The sequence below is a fragment of the Megascapheus bottae genome, chromosome 12, assembly GCF_031878675.1.
Source record: "Megascapheus bottae isolate mThoBot1 chromosome 12, mThoBot2.hap1, whole genome shotgun sequence".
NCBI classification, from domain to species: Eukaryota; Metazoa; Chordata; class Mammalia; order Rodentia; family Geomyidae; genus Megascapheus; species Megascapheus bottae.
The window spans coordinates 58,246,036-58,267,162 of record NC_143520.1 but is presented as its reverse complement, the minus strand read 5'-3'; the positions used below and the strand labels follow the sequence as shown (position 1 = coordinate 58,267,162).

General features: G+C 40.2%; 1 protein-coding gene across 2 annotated transcripts in view; it reads left to right on the top strand.

Annotated features, from left to right (window-relative positions):
- Fat3 (FAT atypical cadherin 3) overlaps positions 1-21,127 on the top strand; it is a 513,350-nt gene that overhangs the window by 475,195 nt on the left and 17,028 nt on the right. For both annotated transcript variants that reach the window (XM_090343055.1, XM_090343054.1), the window contains exons 20-21: positions 1,895-2,052; positions 9,858-10,326. In XM_090343055.1, coding sequence (XP_090199181.1) covers positions 1,895-2,052; positions 9,858-10,326 — 627 coding nt within the window. The remainder of the gene's footprint in view (positions 1-1,894; positions 2,053-9,857; positions 10,327-21,127) is intronic.

The following is a 21,127-nucleotide window of genomic DNA, read 5'->3' as shown; positions in this document are numbered from 1 at the left end:
AAAAAGGTGCTTTTCATTGCATCATATAGAAAAAAATACTAATTTTAAAATATTTATTTTAATTCCAATTATCCCCTGATCTTCCCTCACATTCAAGATGTCTTTAAATTCATGCACAGTCTACCCATTTGCTTTAATAATTGTACTGTTCATTTTTTTGTACCAAATCCTCTTTTTGTGATAGTATCTGTTTCAAATATAATTATACTGTTACCAGCTTTGCAATACAAGAAATATTTCCTACTACTACTACTAATAGTAATAATTATAGTGGGAATAAAAAAATAAATTGTGTTTTATATGTGCAAAATTTACTTTGCTCAAGTAAGTTTTAGAAATTCAGCCATTGCAATGAGAAGCGTAGTTTCTAAAAATGCAAATCAAAGCTAAAGGGTATGTGCATATATATGAGTGTTATATAAATAGGTTTTAAAAGCTACCTTCGTATTACTTCTAAATCCTAAATAAATACATAAAATCATGGTGGGAATAAAAAATGGAAATCAAACCATGACGAAAAGGGAGAATCAATGTGTTGGCGTAAGTCATTTAAGATCTACATTTAGGAGAAAACTCATGCAGTCTCTGCTCCTAGTACATGATATGCACACAACAGATAAATACCTATATAATCACAAAACCAATCTTATAACCTCTGGTGTTACTTTCTGCCAATCTCCTTTCTCCTTTCTATATAGAAAACATTTTAAATTGTCCTGGATTGTCATCTATTTGGAATCCCATGCTTTCAATCTTTTACTCTAGTGAGACTATTACTTTTGTGTGCTGAAACATAAAGTAAGAGATAAAGATGGTAAACTCAGAATCGAACAATGGGGGCAGATCACACATTCCAGGAAGGGTCACTGTGTAGTTAATGATCAGAATCAGACTTGTGATTGGTCTCACATTTATGTCAGCTACCTTGTGAAAATGACTTAAGTTGGCTATTTTATCTTAGGACACTTGAAGAACATGGACATGATTTTAAAATAGCTTTGTTGTCATCCATTATTTTATAGAATTGAATGTCTAGAGTACCTTAGTGATTGTGACTAGAAGGAGATATGAAAGAGTGTCTCTCTCATTTTTTTTTCTGGTACTGGGGTTTGAACTTACTGGCTGGAACTCTTGCCTGGAGAGTAGAAAATGTCTCTCACTCTTATTTTATCTCTACTTTTACTCTGTCATACTAAAATAAATCTTTGCTAAAACTTTTGTATAAAATAAGATTTAAAAAAAAAAACTTGTACTTTTCAGAAAAGTACAAGTAATAGAATTTACATGGGAAGCTAGGCGTGGTGGCTCACGCCTGTAATCCTAGCAACACAGGATGCTGAGATCTGAGGATCTCTGTTTAAAGCCCTGTGGCTCAAGTGGTAGGGTGGTTGCCTTGAACTGAAGAGCTCAGAGACAACACCCAGGACCTGGGGTAGGGTAGTAGCCTTGAGCTGAAGAGCTCAGGGACAATGCCCAGGCCCAGATTTCAAGTCCCACTACTGCCAAAAATAATTAAAAAATCAAATAATTTACATGGGAAACTAAGGGGGTTTTGGTTATTAGTCAATACAAATGCACACACACACACACACACACACACACATACACATACTGTCCAATGTGTATGTGTGTGCATACATATACATATATACATATACATGAATATGTACATATACATGAATATGTACATACATGCATGTTACATTCTTGAAGACAAGAATGTAACATGAAACAGAAAACCACTAGGTAAACAGGACTGGTTTTTTCTCAGTGCATTCCAGTCCTTCCCATGGTCTTTCATCAATTTGCTTAGTGGTTGTTGGATGACTTCATGTGTCCCTGCTCATTTCTAGATGCTAAGAGAACCTCTGTCTTCTTGGAATGGTCTTTCCAGGGCACACGTCTCTCAGCTTTGCTGGAAACAGTTACATCAAGTACCGGCTTTCTGAAGACAGTAAAGAAGAGGACTTCAAGCTAGCTCTGCGCCTGAGAACCCTACAGAACAATGGGATTGTAATGTACACCCGAGCAAACCCCTGCATAATTCTGAAGGTATGCAAAACTCACTGTCTTTGCCCTGCAGTCAGATCTTTTTTTTTTTTTTTTGGTCGGTTGTGAGGCTTGAACTCTGGGCCTGGGCACTGTCGCTGAGCTCTTCAGCTCAAGGCTAACACTCTACCACTTGAGCCACAGGGCCATTTCTGGTTTTCTGGTAGTTAATTGGAGATAATAGTCTCACAGACTTTCATGCCCAGGCTGGCTTTGAACCACAATCCACAAATCTCAGCCTCTTGAGTAGATAGGATTGCAGTAGTGAACCACTGGCGCCCGATCTAGAGTCAGTTCTTATGTGAATTTTGTGGCTCTTGAGCAGGGACTACTGAAGTCATTTTCACTTTTGAATTTGGAAGAACAGAAGAGACAAGCGCAGAGAGCAGGGCAGCAGCACTAGTGCCCCCACTTCCTCTTAGAGTCTGAGCAGTCCCCTCTAAAGACTTCAAAGACTTGCCTCTTTTCAGCTATAATCATTCAACAGGTCCTTAGAAAGCATCTCCGAACTAATTCCCTGGAGTGGTCCTTTACCAGACTCAGCCTGATCCTCAGCTCACACAGCTCTAACCTCTTTTACCTCTGAGCTCACTTCTCTTGCTCAGGGAGTAAATTGTAGATGTGAGGTATAGAGCATGCAGTATATCCTATCTTGACACTTTTTAAATTGTTCTCCTGCTTCCAAACCTTTCTTAACACAGCCAGAATTCTCTTAGAACAAATCTCTTAGACCAAATCTGGCATCCATACATACATAACCTCCAGTGCTTCACAACACCCATCGAATTGTTGATTGTCAGTAGCTTTATTGGCACCTCTTTCTCTTAAATTCCTTGGAAGTTTGTTATATAGTAGCCTCTCCATTTAATCAAGAAGATAAGTGCAAACCAGGTACTAAAGAGGAGGAGGCAGACTTGTTTGTTAAAGGCTAGTCTTATCAAAGGTAGCTAAGACTCTCAATCAAAACACACACCAAAGGTCTGTGGTGTTGCTCAAGTGGTAGAACAAAGAAAAAAAAACTCACCACCCAAAATAAGTAAGTAAATAAATAAATAATAAATAAATGAGTTTAAGTTCTTTATCCAAGGTTGTAAAAGTAATAACTATCAAGGTCACAATCCACCCTCCAGTGACTCATTCCAAGCTTTGCTTCCCATGCATCCCTCACTCACCACCTTATCACAACTGATTTGATCAGAAGTTACATTTGGAGTATTCAGAGGGCAGATTCAGCCTCTGCATGTGCTGAAACTCAGTTGCGCATGGCAACTGAGACTCCCTACATTCAATGTGATTCCCACAGCATCCCAGTCCAGCCCACTGTGAGGACACTTTAGAAACCTTCTATTCTTTCTGGTAGAAAGTGCCTTCCAAATGAACTTGCCCCAAGTTAGAAATCTGTCTTTTGCCCAGGATTTAGCTTCACTAGGAGTTTTCTAGCTTCTTTCCTTTGTTTGCTATATCACCTCCATGAAGAGCAGATAGCCAAGCCTCTAATATGAAAAATAGATGAGGAAATATGGAGACTGTCCTATGCCAGTGATTTCTCTTAACTCTTTTTTTGCCAGTCCTGGACTTGAGCTCAGGGCCTGAGCACTGTCCTTGGACTTTTCAAGGCTAGAGCTCTACCACTTGAGCCTCAGCACCACTTCTGGCTTTTTTCTATGTATGTGGTACCGAGGAATCGAACCCGGGTCTTCATGCATGCTAGGCAAGCACTTTAACCACTAGGCCAAACTCCTGGCCCATCTCTTAACTCTTGTAGACTTTAACTCATTGACCTGGAAACCAGAAGTAAGCAGAAAGTCAGAGTTTAAAAAGTTGATGCATTTTCATGTGGACTCTCTCATTATCTTCTTTTTTGTTTGTTTGTTTTGCCAGTCCTAGGTCTTGACTTCCAGGCCTAGGCACTGTCCTTGAGCTTTCTCAAGGCTAGCCACAGCATCACAGCTGTCTTTTTCTGTGTACATGTGACCAAGGAATCGAACCCAATGCTTTGTGCATGGTAGGCAAGCACTCTACCACTAGGCCACACTCCTGGCCCCTCTCCCATTATCTTTATGCATTTCATTCTGAAAATCATTTCAACTGGAGAGTAAAAAAACAAGGTTTTAAAAGAAAAAAGAAGCTCTGTGGAGAATAGTGAGTTTGAAATAAATGCTACTTGCAATTAAAAAACAAAACTAAATCTTTTAAAAACTTCCCTTCTAGGAAGGGAAGGGAATAAAACAAGATGATTGGGAGGGGGTAAGGGGAGGGAAAATGTGAGAAAAACATGAGAAGGGGTATCAGTATTCAAGAAGTAATGCACCCACTACCTGACAAATGTAAATGTAACCCCTCTGTATATAACCTTGACAATAAAATACAACTAAAAATGGGAGGGAAAAGGCAAACTTTCTATTTCATAGACAGCTTGGTTGACTCAGGAGGTCATTGTCTCAGTACTCCAGAGAGGTCAGTTCTATGCAGATAGATGCTGCATGTGGAAAGGGCTCTGCTCATTGGAAACTGCAGATACACCTGCCTCTCCTTGGGTTTCGTCGATTCCAGATATCCTCCTTCAAGCATTTCTGGTGGCGGAAATGCTTCCTATTAGCAAACCTATACAGAATGCTAATATTTGAGAGAGGACAAAATATTAGACTTAAACAGCCTTGATTCTATAGTGGAACTGTCACTTGACACCTCACAAGCACTGTCTAAACTCTGCACATCCTTCCCTGGGGAAGGGGAAGAAGAATAATTAAACTTCTTAGGCTGCTCTTTTAAGATATATTACATTTCACGAAACAAGTGTTCCTGAAAATTGTGTAAATTGAATCTCTGTAAGTGGAATTCTAATAAACTAGAGACGTTTGCTATTTGAAAGAACACTTTCGATAATCCCTTCATGAGGTGAATCTCACACCCCTTCTCCATTCTGTATGTTCTGTTAGTTTGCTTTTCATATGTTGAGTTTGCCCAAAGCCGGACACAGCTGTGCTAAATTATCCTAGATATTCACCTACAGTCACCAGCAATACCACATAGGGGATTTTAAATTGTTTGCTTAACATTTACAACCTCATGCAAGATTTCATTTCATTGGCTATAGTTATAGTGTGTGCCTTGCACTTTTGTATTAACAACTAAGCTCAAATGCTTTACTTAAATTGCACCTCTCAATTGTTAATATTTTCCCAATCAGAGTATAGTCTTTGGAAAAAATACTTAAAACAATCACTGGGATAAAGGCCCCTCCTTGAAGAAATGACAGTATTTCATTAAAATCTTCATGGATAAAAGAAGTAACTCTCTCCCTGCAGCAATAAAAATAACAGTTGTTCCCCTACCTGTCTTCCAAAAGAAATTTAGGGGGCTCTCCATAAACACCCAAATGCAATAAAAAAATCCAAACACCATTTAGATAGAAATAAAAGGTTAAGAGTCAGCCAATAAAGTTCAGAAGGGTAAACTGTGATTATCTGAAGACCAACACAATAAAACTCTGAGTTTCCTGCAAGGCAAAGCAACAGTGTAAACAGTGGCTGTGGTTCCCTTTGCCTACAAAAGAAACAAATCAGGTCAACAGAAGAGAGATAGGAGAAGTTACTGAAGCAATAGGAGTTTTCTTTTTATGTCAGTGTTTGAGTTCCTATATAGCAAAAACAGAAGGAGACCTTGTTTGTTAATTTAGAATATGAAGTACTTTATTTAGGAAAGTGACAGATGGTACATTTTATTTGGATAGTTCTTAGATATGGCTAACTTGAGACTTCAAAACTGAAAGACAAGGCAGCCCATTTGGTATAGCCAAATCTTTCCAACATAGACTAAAATAATATCAAGAAAGCTTCTCCTGACACTTTAGAGTGTCAGGTATATGTATAAAAATGCCACTGAAAAGTGACTGAACTTAAAATGCTTCTCTTTTGAAGTAATAATAAAACACTTAACACTTTACAAGATACTCTCTCAGACACAGTTTGGAGTGTCCTTCTGCTCCATGTAGTTCTCTCTATTTGCCTGTGTGGAGAGTGAGGCTTACAGAGATTTGTTGACCTGCTCAAGTGATATCTAATCAATAGTGGATCTGTATATGTGACCTAGGCAAGCATATTGAAAGAGTTATAGAAGTGTATTAAAAGAAAAGATTCCGAATGTAATTGTAATCCCTCTATACATTACTCTGAAAATTAAAAAAAAAACATTAAAAAAACCTACAAAAAAAAAAGAAAAGATTCACAGGGCTGGATTGACCATCCATACATTCCTTGAAAGTACTCTTTTGAGCCATGCAGCCTGTGCTAGATGGCTCATAAGGCAGCTTTGAAATAGATTTCAAAAGTCTCCTTTCAAGGAATATTGACCATCTCTCATGGGCCTCATGATACTATGCAATTGGTGGATCTATACATCGAAGCTCTAAAGCAGCAAGACTTTGTGCCCGCCTTTCTTTAACTCAGACTTGTGCTTTCTTATCAAAGTGGCTTTTTACAGCTCAGATTCCTTGTCTCCCACGCCCCAAGCCATGGAAGATCTAGAGGAAAGCACAGCACTGATTCTAAACAATCTTAAAGACCTAAATATTTTTTTTAGCATTAGGGCAACCTTCTCTGAATTATACATGTCATTGAACAAACTATCCAGCCTGTCATTTCAATATCACTTTTATTGAATTTTCTTGCAGCCTCACACATACCTCAGTTTCTATTAAAATAGTTTGCCTTCTGAATTAAGAAGGCTTCATCCTTTAAAAGTAGAGAGAGTATTCTGAAAGCAGGAAAATAAACCTAAATATAAGCAGTGTACATTTTAACAGGGTGAGGAGACTTAAATATAAAAAAAACAAAGTGTTGTCTTCAGCTTCCTGCCATAATGTTCCTGTAAAAGTAAAAGATTATTAACTTTTTACAAGGTTACTAAAGGTGTCAGGATTCTAGTTTGTCATATAAACAAGACAGATAATTCCAAACTCCTTGTGAAGATCCAAAGAATTTCTGTTTATTAAAAAATAAAAGTGAGAATTGGAGCTGGGGGTGTAGTTTAGTGGTAGAGTACTTACCTAGAATCTAAAAGACCCAGGTTCACTCTCCGACATTACATAAAAACAAAAACACATAAGGATATACATGTGCAGCATTTGGCTTTGTTTGTGGTGAGATTTTTTTAAAAAAATTATCATAAATGTGATGAACAGAGGGATTACAGTTACATAAATAAGGTAATGAGTACATTCATTCTTAAATGTGGTTACCCCCTCCATTATTTTCTCTCACTTACAGAAATAAAAGGAAATCTAATTCTGCTCAATGTACATATGAAAATATTTTCTTTTCTTCAGTTACAGAACTCTGATGTATATAAACATAACAAGGCCATACCAGGTCCAGACTATTGAGAGGGAGGTTGAAGAGTTTGGGAAGGGAATGGAATGAAAAGCAGAGTAACTAAACATCCTTTTGTAAAAGCTTCCTTAAATATCTTTTTGTAAAAGCTTCCAGCAATTGGGCCCACTTCACCAGCTTTTCCAAGATAGACTGGGGACAGCATTTTATAGCAGATGGACTACGGTGAAGGTCTCTAGAATCACCTTCCACCATTTTATTACTTGTATTGAAATACAAATATGGGTATTTTCTAGGCCTTGTCACTAAGTATTCTGTCTGTTTTGTTGAATCAAAAAAATAAATAAAACTAGCATAAGATTATAAGTGAAAGTTCTCTGAAAAGAAATATGCTTCTAGTCCTTTCACATGTCTAGTGTGTGATGTGGCCTTCCAAGCTGCAATAGGCACAGTATCCTTATAAAAGAAGCCACAGTCATTCTCCCTGCTTCCAGTCCTACACCCAGAGGGGCAAGCATTCTTTCCAGTGATCTGGGTGGCACAGGACAGAATTAGATTAGGATTCCTCAATTTCTAGGGCTTCATCCTTTCATGTGTTTCTGTGCCATGAACTGTAGTGTGCAGACGAGGCAATTATGAACGCCCTTGTGAATTATTTGGCCTTGGAACTTGCTGCAGGATGGATACATGCTGTGTCTGTGAGAGTGACTGGTGCTGTGACTATTGGGAAATCTATCATGAGCATAACACATTTTGCTAAGACTGTTGCAACCCATGTCAAGGAATTCCTTTGTTATTTGTATCTTTAGCTCCTAGTGAAATGGAAAGTTGGAGTCCCGTGATTTTCTTTGCTTTCCTCTCTCCTTTCTTCTCCTGACTTATTTCTGTGCTCTACACAGAGCTATGAATGTCAGCAGACCTCAGCAACTGCTAGCCCTTCCCCCCTCCCTTTTATAAACTCTAGCACTGGCTTCCATTGCATCCTGTTGTTGGGCCATAGACATAAGCCAGGAAACAGGAAAGCTTCTTTTGCTATTCCATTTCTGGCTGTGAATTTCTTTCTTTTTTTTTTTTTTGCCAGTCCTGGGCTTGAGCTCAGGACCTGAGCACTGTCCTTGAACTTTCTCAAGGCTAGAACTCTACCACTTGAGCCTCAGCACCACTTCCGGCTTTTTCTATATATGTGGTACCAAGGAATCGAACCCGGGTCTTCATGCATGCTAGGCAAGCACTTTAACCACTAGACCAAACTCCCAGTCCGGCTGTGAATTTCTTGATGGTCAAATAGAAACTTGGCTAGACAATGGTCTATCCCCGGTTCTCACGATCACGAGGCTACTGAGCATCTGAGAAAAATACACAAGGGAGAATCACAAAGGAGTCAAAGGCCAGTTCATCTCCTCAGCAACAGTTGCACCTGGGTCTCTGCAGAGGATTAATCCCTACCCAACAAGATCTCTGTGCTTCAATGGCATATCTTTCCTTCCTGGCACCATGCCCCCTGGGGCTAGCCTCTTAGGACACACAGGCTATATATCCTCCCCAGTACAAGCAGGCCCTTCCTATCATATCCCTGAGACGAGGAGCTAAATGGAGTCCCCAGGGTGTGACAGCGCAGCAGAAGATGTTGGGGAAAATGCCAGATGTTGTTAAATATTCATATATTCTAAGCAGAGCCAATCCTAAGAACTTGGTGAGGTATCTTGTATCCAAATGTTAGGTACAACGTTAGTACTTAATACAGAGAGGTTTTGAAACCCAACATACTTATCACAGTGGGCCCTTGGAAATCTTGATTCTTCCTCAGACTCTTTCCCTTCCATGCAGCATATAGTCTCCTGAATTTACTTGGGGAGTACATGTGTATGTGTGGTTATTTAACATATGGCCAATTCTCTTATTAAAACATAAGCCAGGGAAGATGGAAGCATAACTCACTTTCTTCCCCAGTATCCAGCCTGGTGCTTACCACATGGCAGATGCCCAATAAATATTAATGAGTTCTCAGAACACATTCCTAGATTGGAAAGCATTCAGAGGGGTTCAGATAATAAACACCTCTAAACAAGATAGTCCTGGGGATTTTAACTGTGAAAAGACTAAAAATATCCTTCACTCTAATTGTGGTTTGTAGCTTGTGTAAACCTTGAGACAGGAAGATGTGTCAACTATCAGGGAAGGAGTTTTCACTGAAGATTCTGCAAGGGCTGGTTGGAAAATATCAAAGCATAAAGGCCGGGTGCTAGTGGCTCACACCTGTAATCCTAGCTACTCAGAGGATGGAGAGCCTGAAGATCAAGGTTCAAAACCAGCCTAGGCAGAAAACTCCAGGAGAGTCACAGGTGGCTCACATGGGGTGGCATCAATCAAATCACATTAGACTTCCATCGGGGACCCCCCGGGAGCCGGTGGGCCCTGGGGTTTGGGGGCTACCCTGGAAGACACGAATTTCACAGAGCTGTGGCGTCCTTCCTGCAGATCGTGGATGGCAAGCTGTGGTTCCAGCTGGACTGTGGCAGCGGCCCAGGCATCTTGGGCATCTCAGGCCGAGCGGTCAACGATGGGCGCTGGCACTCAGTCTTCCTGGAGCTCAACCGGAACGTCACCAGCCTGTCCCTGGACGACAGCTACGTGGAGCGGCGCAGAGCCCCCCTCTACTTCCAGACGCTTAGCACCGAGAGCATAATCTACTTTGGCGCGCTGGTGCAGGCGGACAATGTCCGCAGCCTGCTGGACACGCGTGTCACGCAGGTGCTGGGTGGCTTCCAGGGCTGCCTGGACTCGGTGGTGTTGAATGAGCACGAGCTGCCACTGCAGAACAAGCGCAGCAGCTTCGCCGAGGTGGTGGGCCTGACCGAGCTGAAGCTGGGCTGCGTGCTCTACCCCGACGCCTGCCAGCGCAGCCCGTGCCAGCACGGGGGCAGCTGCACGGGCCTGCCCTCCGGAGGTGAGTGCCACCGCGCCTGCGTGCCTGGAGGGCGGGCTTGCAGGACCATGGGGTGTGAGCACAGAGCTTGGGACCCAGTGCTCTACAGCGACAGGAGAGTCCACTTGAGTCAGTTTTTTACCACGGGCCCAATAACAGTGCGGAGGCTACCCTCACCCTTCCCACACCAAACTCCAACAAGACCTGTGTGTGCTGGCCTGGTACTGGGATTTGAACTCAGGGCCTTGCACTCTTGCAAGGCTTTTTTTTTTTTTTTATCCATGCTCTCACTCTCTCTACCACTTGAACCACACCTCTTATTCCAGCTTTTTGCTGGAGATAGAAATCTCAATGGTTTGCATGCCTGGATCCAATCCTTATATGGTAGTCCCCTAAGTAGCTAGAATTACAGACACCTCTCAGGACCTCATTTTAAGTTGTGCCTTTATAAGCCACCTGCCTGTCATTCATAGGTAGCAATCCACATTATGATGTGTCCACAATGCTGTTGTTGATTGGAAGTGCTGAACAGACTTAGACACAGCCTGACTAGAAGCTGAAGGAGAGTGGATGACCCTGCCTCTCCCCCATGACACGATTGCATAGGAGCCTTTCCCAGAATGCTTTGGAAATGTATATGTTACAAAAAAGAAAGAAAGAGAAAACTCTACAGACAGCTCTAGAAAGAAATAGGAAGTCAATATATACAGAGTGAAATTTACATGGAATGTCAAAAAGGATAGCAATAAGGACATAATGATTCATTCTAATATCTCCCTCCCCCAAAGATTCATCATGAAGCATAGAGAGAGAGAGACAGACAGACAGACAGACACAGACAGACTGACTGACTGAGTTGCAATGCTCCTATTGTTTGAGGGGAAAATCAAGATTATTTAAGACCTAGAAGTCTGAAGATAAAAGACAGTTTACCTAGATGCACTATCTCTGTCAAGGCAAACTGGGTCAGGCAGCTTTCTGGTAGAGACTTTCCCTCTCCCAACAGACTCTGTGCTGATTCCATGCCAGCCTCTCTGCAGAGTTACTCAGTAGTAGTGATTAACAAATTTAAACCTTCCTCACAAATCACTTAGAGATTCTGCTGTGTGCATTACCATCTAATGTTTGCGAAGCCCAACTCCAAATTTAGAGTCCATTTTATTATTAGAATGTTATAAACTGTCCTCGAAATGATGCACTGCTGAAATCCAGACACTAAAGTTGTTTAGACTTGCATATGTTACCGCCACAATGAGGATCAAGTACCCTGGGGGGAAATTTCTGCCGTCTCGATTTAAGAAATCTATTTGCTGTTTTTACTGTCTCAGCAGTATATGTAAATAAAGGGTTGTTATGGTGCCATAATTCCCCAATGATGAGCAGTAACTATACTTCAGTGGTTCTATAAACCAGCCCATTATGGCAAAGTCATGGCCAGTTTTTCACCAGGCAGAACAATTCTGTGAGTATGAGCCATCTATGATATATAAAAGGAACATATAATTAAATTGGGTTGAAATAGAATACCACACCATGTCAAATCCTGGGTACACAGCTACAAATTCTAACATACTTTTAACTATGGCAGGACATTGTTTTTGCTGGCAAAGCTATGGCTTTCCACAATGAGGTATCTTTAAGATAATGATAATAATTACTGAGAACACATGAGGGAAAAAAAGGACATGGAAATCTGCTCCTCAGCGTGTATTTCTTTTAAAATTGCAGTGAAATTCCTTACTAGGTACTCAGGACAGGTATATTAATCAACTGATGAGGACTCATGTGGAAAACTGATTTTTCTCCATTTTAAAATCTCTTAACCAACTGTTGCACAGAAGACCCACCTACTGTACACTTTTTACATGGTCTAATGAACATGTCTTCTTCCTGAGGGCTACCCTTAAGTGCATGGAGACACAACCTTCTATCTTCTTGTTTCCTACTTCATGTCATGACTGATCTAAGGAGTTACACTCCATAGCAGGTTCTTTCCCAGGTGCTGTATGTAGGCTTGTATCAGTTCAACTCTTGTTTTGGTACCTAAGGGCTCATGCTTTCCTGAAATGAAAGCAGCACTACTACTTCAATCTACTTAATCTCCTTTCCTATAAGTAAACTACTCTATCTAGTAGAGAGAGCCCAGCAGATCCAGTGGTTCTTATTTCAGTAGCCTCTGGAGTATGGTCCCATAAGGAGCAGGGTGAGGCTATTCTGTCCAGCAATACCAAACCCTAGGTGAATAAACTCCTTGTCATTCAACAAGAAATAGAAGTCCGATCTTCTTGCCTCCTGGGGAACCAAATTCATGGGAGGGGGCATCGGGGGTCTCTTCAGATGTGTGAAAAAGAAACTTCCCACTTCCTGGCTAAAGAGATAAGGCCTTGACCTCTAATCAAACAGGAAAGAGAATCTGTCTTCTTTCCCTTGTTTTCTGTTCATCTACGGAGAATTTTTGCAAAGTCCTTGTCTCCTATCTGCAGATTCCCTGGTGCCAAATAGGAGAGGGGAAAGAGCCAGATAAGAAAGAGCCAACAATTTGGCCTTTACTTCCTCTCTATGAAACTGTGAAGCTAATTATAGAGTTACTTAAAAGAAAAGTCTTCTTAGCTGTGAGTGATAGTTTGAAGGAATAGTTCTACCCTCAAGGATTCCCTCTGGCTGTCTGGGAAATCTAATCCCAAAGAGACACAAACTTGGACCCAGATCAAAGCTATAATGCCATATTCAAAGAGGAAATCCAGGTTACAGAAAGTAGAAAGAGGTTCTTAAGAGGTAACACCTTGCATATGACAGTGCTGATGGCAAAAATTAATCATTCGAACAACTTTCAGTTTCCTGGATGCTGGGATAAGTATTATTCTAAAATTCCAAAATAGGTTTTTGTTTTTTTTTTTAATTGTCATGCTCTTGACCACTGACAAATACTGAAACATTGGTTATTGGATGTCTTGATGACAGGCTCTAATCTCAAACTGAGGTTGTCCTAGAACATTGTTCCAGGACATTTATAACAACCCACAGCCAGAAGTATTTTCTTTCAAGATTCTACTGTAACCACCACATACCCGAACAAACCCTTAGCATGTAGGTCAAAGAGCCACATCTACCATCCTAGAATGGCCTGGTCAGCAGTTTTGACCAGTGTTATAACTGTGGGTTCCCCAGAACGAAGCCATAGGAACTCCAAAAGAATCAGAGCCCAGAATGTTGGCTTGTAATAAGACTGTAAACATGACTCTCTAAGTCAACCACAGAGGGAAGATTCTCTCTGGGTAATATCTTCAAATTATATGGATTTCATAAACATGAACTGCAAATAGCAACCTCCATGAAGAAGAAATGGCCTGGGCCCATTCTCACTCTGGCATTTGAAGAGCCAGTGGGTAAGACCAGCTCAACAGGCACCCAGAAACTGTGTGCTTAGCTGAAGCCTAATAAGGGAAAGCATTGTTTAGACCTAGCTGTAATTTGATGAGACAATGCTACTAATGAAGACAGTCAACCAGCCTGAAATATGATTGAAACATCTTTGTATAAGACTAGAAGCCCAACTTCTAATAAAACATTGGGTAGAATTTTAGTATACAGGCCACCTTCAAAGTGCACTTAGTACTGTAATAAATCCCGCCTTGCAAATGTTTGTGAACTAGGACACTTACTTGTCACTATAATCTAGGAATGGTAGTATTTATCCATTCCATCTACTACTCCCATTTTACAGATAAACAGGTTAGACTTGAATGCTGACAGCTCACACCTGTAAGCTTAGCTTCTCAGAAATTTGAGACCTGAGGACTATAATTCAAAGGTAGCTCAGGTAGAAAAATCCATTAACCAACCAAGTTCCAGAAGTAGAGCTGTAGCTCAAGTGGTAGAGCTCCAGTCTTGAGTAAAAAGCTAAACAAGAGTCCATGGGCTCTGAGTTTAATCAAAAACACCACACACACACACACACACACACACACACACACACACACACACACACTGAAAAAAGAAAGGAAAAGAAGATAAAGGCCAAAGGGATTGAGTAAGTAGCCTACTACAGAGCGAATAAAGCAGTAGAACACAGATTCGTGGACCACCCAGCACATGCTGTAACCTGTTGCTATTCAAGTGCATTCTAGGGGCCGGCAGCATCAGTAACCCTGGGAATGTCCATAAACCCAAGATTCCTAAGGGATGGACTCATTTCTCTTCTTATCTCATTTCTCTAAAACCTAGGGAACCTAATTCATTTCTTCTCACACTATAAACAGTTGCATCTGAGATTCTTTTTTTTTTTTTTGCCAGTCCTGGGCTTGAGCTCAGGGCCTGAGCACTGTCCTTGGACTTTCTCAAGGCTAGAGCTCTACCACTTGAGCCTCAGCACCACTTCCGGCTTTTTTCTATGTATGTGGTACCGAGGAATCGAACCCAAGTCTTCATGCATGCTAGGCAAGCACTTTAACCACTAGGCCAAACTCCAGGCTCCATCATCTGAGATTCTTTAGATCAACTTATTGAGAGCATGTTATAGAAGTTTGGGATTATTAAGTTTAAAAAGAAAAACCATTTAATGGTTCCTGTCCTCTGCATTTGTGTTTGCACACTCCTGAACTTACTACCCAGAAAAGTGCACTGGGTCAGTGAGATCCAAACCTGAAAGATCACAGACTCTGCAAGGGTCTGCAAGAGTTCAGCCACCTGTATCAGTCTCCATGGTGGGGTATATTCACACCCAAGGTTGTGAAGTACCAGCATTTAGGAATCCTAGTCACTTGAGTTCCAGGAGGGGAAAGGCACTGGACTTCCAGGGCCTGAAAGACAGATGAGCAGCTGGAGTGCCCTGAACTCTTCTTCAAGAACAAAACTAATGTCTACTCAATCCTTCTTAAAATCAAGTTCTGTGAGCTGAGCAGGGGAAGGGCAGACAGGAGCTGGACTACTAGAGAATACTTGAGAAAATTTGGGTAAATTATGTAAAACTTTTCCCAAATGGCTTTCTTCTAAATGCGTAATTATTCTACCTTTGTGGCTGTTGTTTGTCCCTAGGAAATCCTCTGAAAATCCTCAGCATTAATAATTACAGATACTAAAAGAAAGACCCAAAGCTCTAAAGTGGGTTATGTGCAGGCACAGAAGAACATACTAGAGGATCAGAATTTATTGTATACACAATGTTGCTTCACACTCGAGGTTTTCAGTGCCTCAGAGAAGATAGTAAAGGTCTGACTCATATACGATATGTGAACTGTGAGCCGGCTTTCTCAGGGAGTTTCACAGTTCTCATCTTCAAAGATTTTCATTTGGCAAAGTCAAAAGGTATTTATGCCACACTTGCTGTGAAAGAGAAAAGTCAAAATGATTAAATTAGAATGACCAAATAATAACTGAGTCCATGATTGATGGCTGAGCTGATTCTCACTTGTGATTAGCCTTTTACATGAGAAGGAACCCTAAGATCTTTCACATTCATTGAAATTTGTATGGACTAGAGGTAGAAGCATTTCCCAGTTCAGCCAAAAAGTCAGTTTAAAAAAACCTGCCGGGAGTTTGGCCTAGTGGTTAAAGTGCTTGCCTAGCATGCATGAAGACCCGGGTTCGATTCCTCGGTACCACATACATAGAAAAAAGCTGGAAGTGGTGCTGAGGCTCAAGTGGTAGAGCTCTAGCCTTGAGAAAGTCCAAGGACAGTGCTCAGGCCCTGAGCTCAAGCCCAGGACTGGCAAAAAAAAAAAAAACCTGCTGTTATTTCCAGTCATTGGTTGATGAATAACAAAGAAACCATAGTAATTTTAATCATTGCAGCATTGGAGTATCTAATGTTTTGGGCTACATGTGATGAGAATTAGTGAGGATCATTTTACAGAAAAACCATAGGGAAGTTTATAGAGGTTCTGCACCCAAGACGTGAGCTGATTGTGCATAACAGACAGAACTGATATAAGCTAGAACCCACAGTCCCCCACCCCCCCACACACTAGATACCCCTGTTCATCATGTCAGATCATGGTGCTTCTGATGAAATATGTAATTTAACAAGCCTGGTGGCTGATGCTGATTCTAGATCTCAAGTGCTCACTGGACATTTGTCATTACTTCTACCCCTGTGCAGCAGGCAGATTGTTGCCTTATCAAGGCCGCCAAGTCCGATTTGAATGAGTGAGGAGGTCCGGGGGTGTGGAGGGGAAGGAGGGAGGCCAATACCTGAGTGAATTGGATGAGAAAAGGACAACTAAGTCAAAGAATATGATAAGGGATTATCTTGATTATTCAACTCCACAGCCCAGCTTCACTGTCTAATAGTAGATTGCATTTCTAGTTCTGCATTTAGTAGGTCTTTGCAATGTTCTTTTCTTGAGCAAGGAAAGAAGAAAGCATTTTAAGTGTCTGGGTCCAGATTTTAAAGCCATCTGCATCTGCTATAACTAGAAGGGTTGTAAACAGGAATGCAGCATCAAGGCAAGACTTAAAAATACATATCTCATTTTGCCAAGACTTGAAAGAAAAGCAGCGATGGCTTTTTTTTGTACATGTATCTCAATTCAAGTAGGACCATTTCCTTTTTAAAATCGGAGATCTGATATTCTGAGCCTCTGCTGCTCCTTGCCCTAGGTCACCTTCAAACACCGTCTTATTTAAGCCCTAGCTTCATCATTTAGGGAGTAACTGTGATCATAGTCCCTATGGCACACAGAAGCTGCCAGAATTAAATGAGATACATAGAAGGTTCTGAAAACCTTTACCACACCATAAGCCATTGTTCTGGCTACTACCGTCTTCCTTTAATATTTGGCCATACCAAGGAGGTGGACGATTCACTCATCTTACTGTCTTTGGGATTACTTTAAAATTGCATTTTTTTCTTTCACATTTACCAAATTGTAACTATTATTTGTGGACTTCTGTCTGTCTAGCTCTTGGCATTCTGCTCCCTTGGTTTGTATGTGGTAGCAAATAGGACAATGCTTAGGAAGTGCAGAGACTTAAATTGTGCTATTTGCTGTATTATTTAATAATTAGTTTGGCTCCCCAAGGGGAGCTATCATCCATTGTTACAGAACTTGACTGCTTCCCAGAGAGCTATGGGAAATAACTGTAAACACATCCTTCTCCTTGCTGGCGGGTAGTGAGCTCTGGATCATTGACATGTTCTACTGCCAACACAGTATTGTAGTAAGATTTGAAAATCAGAAAGGCAGGATTTGAGTTCAAAGTCAATCACTCACTGGCTATACATTCTGGAATAAGCCGTTGAACCTCTCAAATAGTCATGGGGTAGGAGTGCCAGAAAGCTTTCTTTTTTTCTTTTATAAGATTTTTGTGAAAAGAATGTACTCTATCACTTAGCATATTATGACAGACTGACTGTGAATAAAAGAGACCACTTGAGGTAGTGTCTCGTTTTAAATTCGGAATTTTCCAATGCACAGAAACATCAAAACACCCCTCTCCTATCAGATAAGAAATCAGTCCTTTAGCCTAAATTAACATGTAGTTTATTCTCACAAGTTACTCTGGCTTTAAGTGACAAGTCATCCTGGCCAATGATTTTTTTTCTCAGTCCCAACTGCCTTCAACAATTCCAATAAAGTACCTTTCCAGAAGTGGCACCGTGCTTCAGTGGCAGAGCGCTAGCCTTGAGCTGAAGAGTTCGGGAACAGTGCCCAGGCCTAGAGTTCAAGCCCCAAGACCGACCAAAAAAAGAATTGAAAAAAAAATAACCCATCATAATTTGAAGCAGGCATACAGAGTTCACTAGCAATTCCATTTCTATCACATTCTTGGACAGCTACACTATTGTAGTCTATAGATGTTGGTTTACACATCTTCTATCTAAAGCAATCAGTCAGAAAAGGTCGAGCATCAGTAGCTCACCACTTGACTACCCCAGTATCCCCTGAGTTCTTCTGTGTAAGGAAATCTCACCACCACAAAAGGAAAGAGACTTCAGCAAATCACAGGCCACTGAATGGAGGACAACTGAAAGCAGACAATACCAAAAGAAGTATGGGGGTAGAAGTTAAATAGTAAGAAGACACAGATAGTAAGAAAGAGAGAAGTGCTCCCAAAAATCTGAATTGCAACTGGCAGAAGGAAAAAATTGGAATGAATTCTACAAAAAAAACTCTGAGGAATTGGAAGCATTAGTCACTTCTGAAGGGAAGATGATAAAAGGAAAGACTTTGTATTCATTTATTTTATGTTACTGTAAAAGAGGAACCTTATTTTAAAAAAATTTATTTAGCTCATAATTCTAAAGGCACAAGGACATAATACTGGCATCAGCTGAGCTCAGGTGATGACTCCAGGGCAAATGACATAACGTGAGTGTGTCCTGGAGAAAGACATGTAGACCCCACACTGGAGAGCAAGTTTTCTAACACCTTTGTGGACACAAATAATAACTAAACCATACCAGACTTAAAGTAAGAATTGTTCAAAAGACTATTTAAAAGGCAGGTAAAAGCAATCTAGATTCTCACTTTTCCTCTGCATAGCCAACTAAATGCTTTCCCCACACTTGAACCAGTCCTGCATTTGCTGCTGAACTGCAAGAACTTGAGACTGCTAGGGTGATAGAGCAATGCAAAGGGCTTACCTCGGTCTTGCCGCTGACCGGCCTTCTTGTGCACTCAGAAATCCCACCAGATTCCTGGGCTTCTTGTGCCTTACTCTTCAATATGCATTTTCAATGAAGGATTGGATTGCCAAAATAGAAAATTCTCTAACTCAAAAGGTAGATAATGTTAGGATTCTTCGGAGAAACAGCACCAATAGGAGATTATGTGTGCATGTGTGCATGTTTATGATATTTACATATTATATACAATTTCTCCCCATATGTATATCATATATATATACACATATGCATATATGTGCATGGAGCAAGGGTAGGATTTATTTTAAGAAATTCCTTCACATGACTTGAAAATTTTAAGTCTGAAATTTGGAGGGCAAGCTGGCAAGCTGGAATTTCATATGAGAGTTGATTTTACACTTTTCAATTAAGAATCCAAACAGCAGTCAGTATTTCTTCAATATTACAGTCTCAAGACAGAATTCTTTCTTCTTAGGGCTTTCAACTGAATGGATAAAGCATACCACATTATAGAGAATAATATATTTTACTTGAAGGAAAGTGATTGCAAATGTTAACACATCCACAAATACCTTTACAATAGTATCTACACTGCTGTTGGACAAAGAACAAGGCACCAGTAACCTAGTCTAGTTGACACAGGAAGGTCCTATCGCTAAGACCAGAACAAAGAAACTGAGGAAAAGTAATTCGCAAGAAACTATACAGACAGAAAGAAAACTTCATAAAAGTATTATTAGTATCCTCAGAGAGATAAGATATTATAACCACAACACAGGAGCAGATGTTATATGTTTAAAGAAAACACCTCAGCAATGAAAATAAAAGTGTTATTGAAAGATGACAACATAAATGAAAGTCTCAACAAGATAAGAAAGTCTCTCAGAAAGCAAAGCAAAACTCCAAAAAGATATTAAAGCAGGATGAATTTAGAGCAAGGTCTGGATCTGAGATACAAGTAATAAAAGTTCCATAAAGACTGAAGAGAAAAAACAAAGAAAAGTACAAATTAAAGAATAAAAGATATCTCTCCCATGTTAGAGGACAAAAATTTCTGTTTTAACTTATTTTAATTTTATTTTATTGTAAGGATGATGTACAGAGGGGTTACAGTTACTTATAAGAGGTATTGAGTATATTTCTTGTCAAACATTGTTATCCGCCCCCATTTTCTCCCATATTTCCTCTCTCCCTTTTCCCCTAACCCCCAAGTTATAAAGTTCATTTCCAACGTAATGTCCTGTTGTCACTGTCTCATTGGTTCACCCTCTATCCTTTGTCTCATCATTTTGTTTTTCCCCTTTCCTTCCTCAAATCAGATAAACATATATACAAGACATGGGGAACCAAAATCATAAACAGTGACATCAAGGGATAAAACAAAGAAGGAAAAATGAAGGAAAACAGAAATAACTTCACATAGTACATTTAAGAAAAAAACTCTTGTTTCTATATCTGGGAGCTCATTTCAATTAGCATTCATATATATATATTCATACGGACATAGTTATTGTGCTATTGTGATCCTCTTCTAGGACTATTCTAGACTTATACTGATTATTACAAATGAAGCTATGGAATTTATGTTTATTTGGCTCTGGCTTACTTCACTTAATATGATTTTCTCCGAGTCTTTCCATTCCTTTACAAATGAGGGAATATCATTCTTTCTGATGGAAGCATAGAATTCCATTGTTTATATATACCACGTTTTCTTTATCCATTCATCTATTGTGGAGCTTCTGGCTTGACTCCATATCTTCGCTATGATGAATAAGGTTGCAATGGACATAGCTGTGTTAGTAGCTTTAGTATGGTCTTCTTTGTAATCATTTGGGTAAATGCCCACAAGTAGGAGTGCTGGATCATAGGAGAGCTCTATGTTTAGTCTTTTGAGGAACCGCCATACTGCTTTCCAGAAAGGTTAAATAAGTTTACACTCCCACCAACAGTGTAGTAGCATTCCCTTTTGGCCACATCCCATCTAATACTATTTGTTTTCTTGATAATGGCCATTCTAAAGGACATCATTAGAAAGATAAATAGCCCACAGATTGCAAGATGATCTTCATTGGCTATACAACAAACAAGGGTTTCATGCCAAAAGTATACCTAGAGCTCAAAAAATCCCCCTATGACAAATCCTCAAAGAAGCAACCATCCCATTAATGAGTGGCCTAACAAATAAAAAGAGACTTCTCTGGGAAGGAAATAAGAAGGCCAACAGATACATGAAGA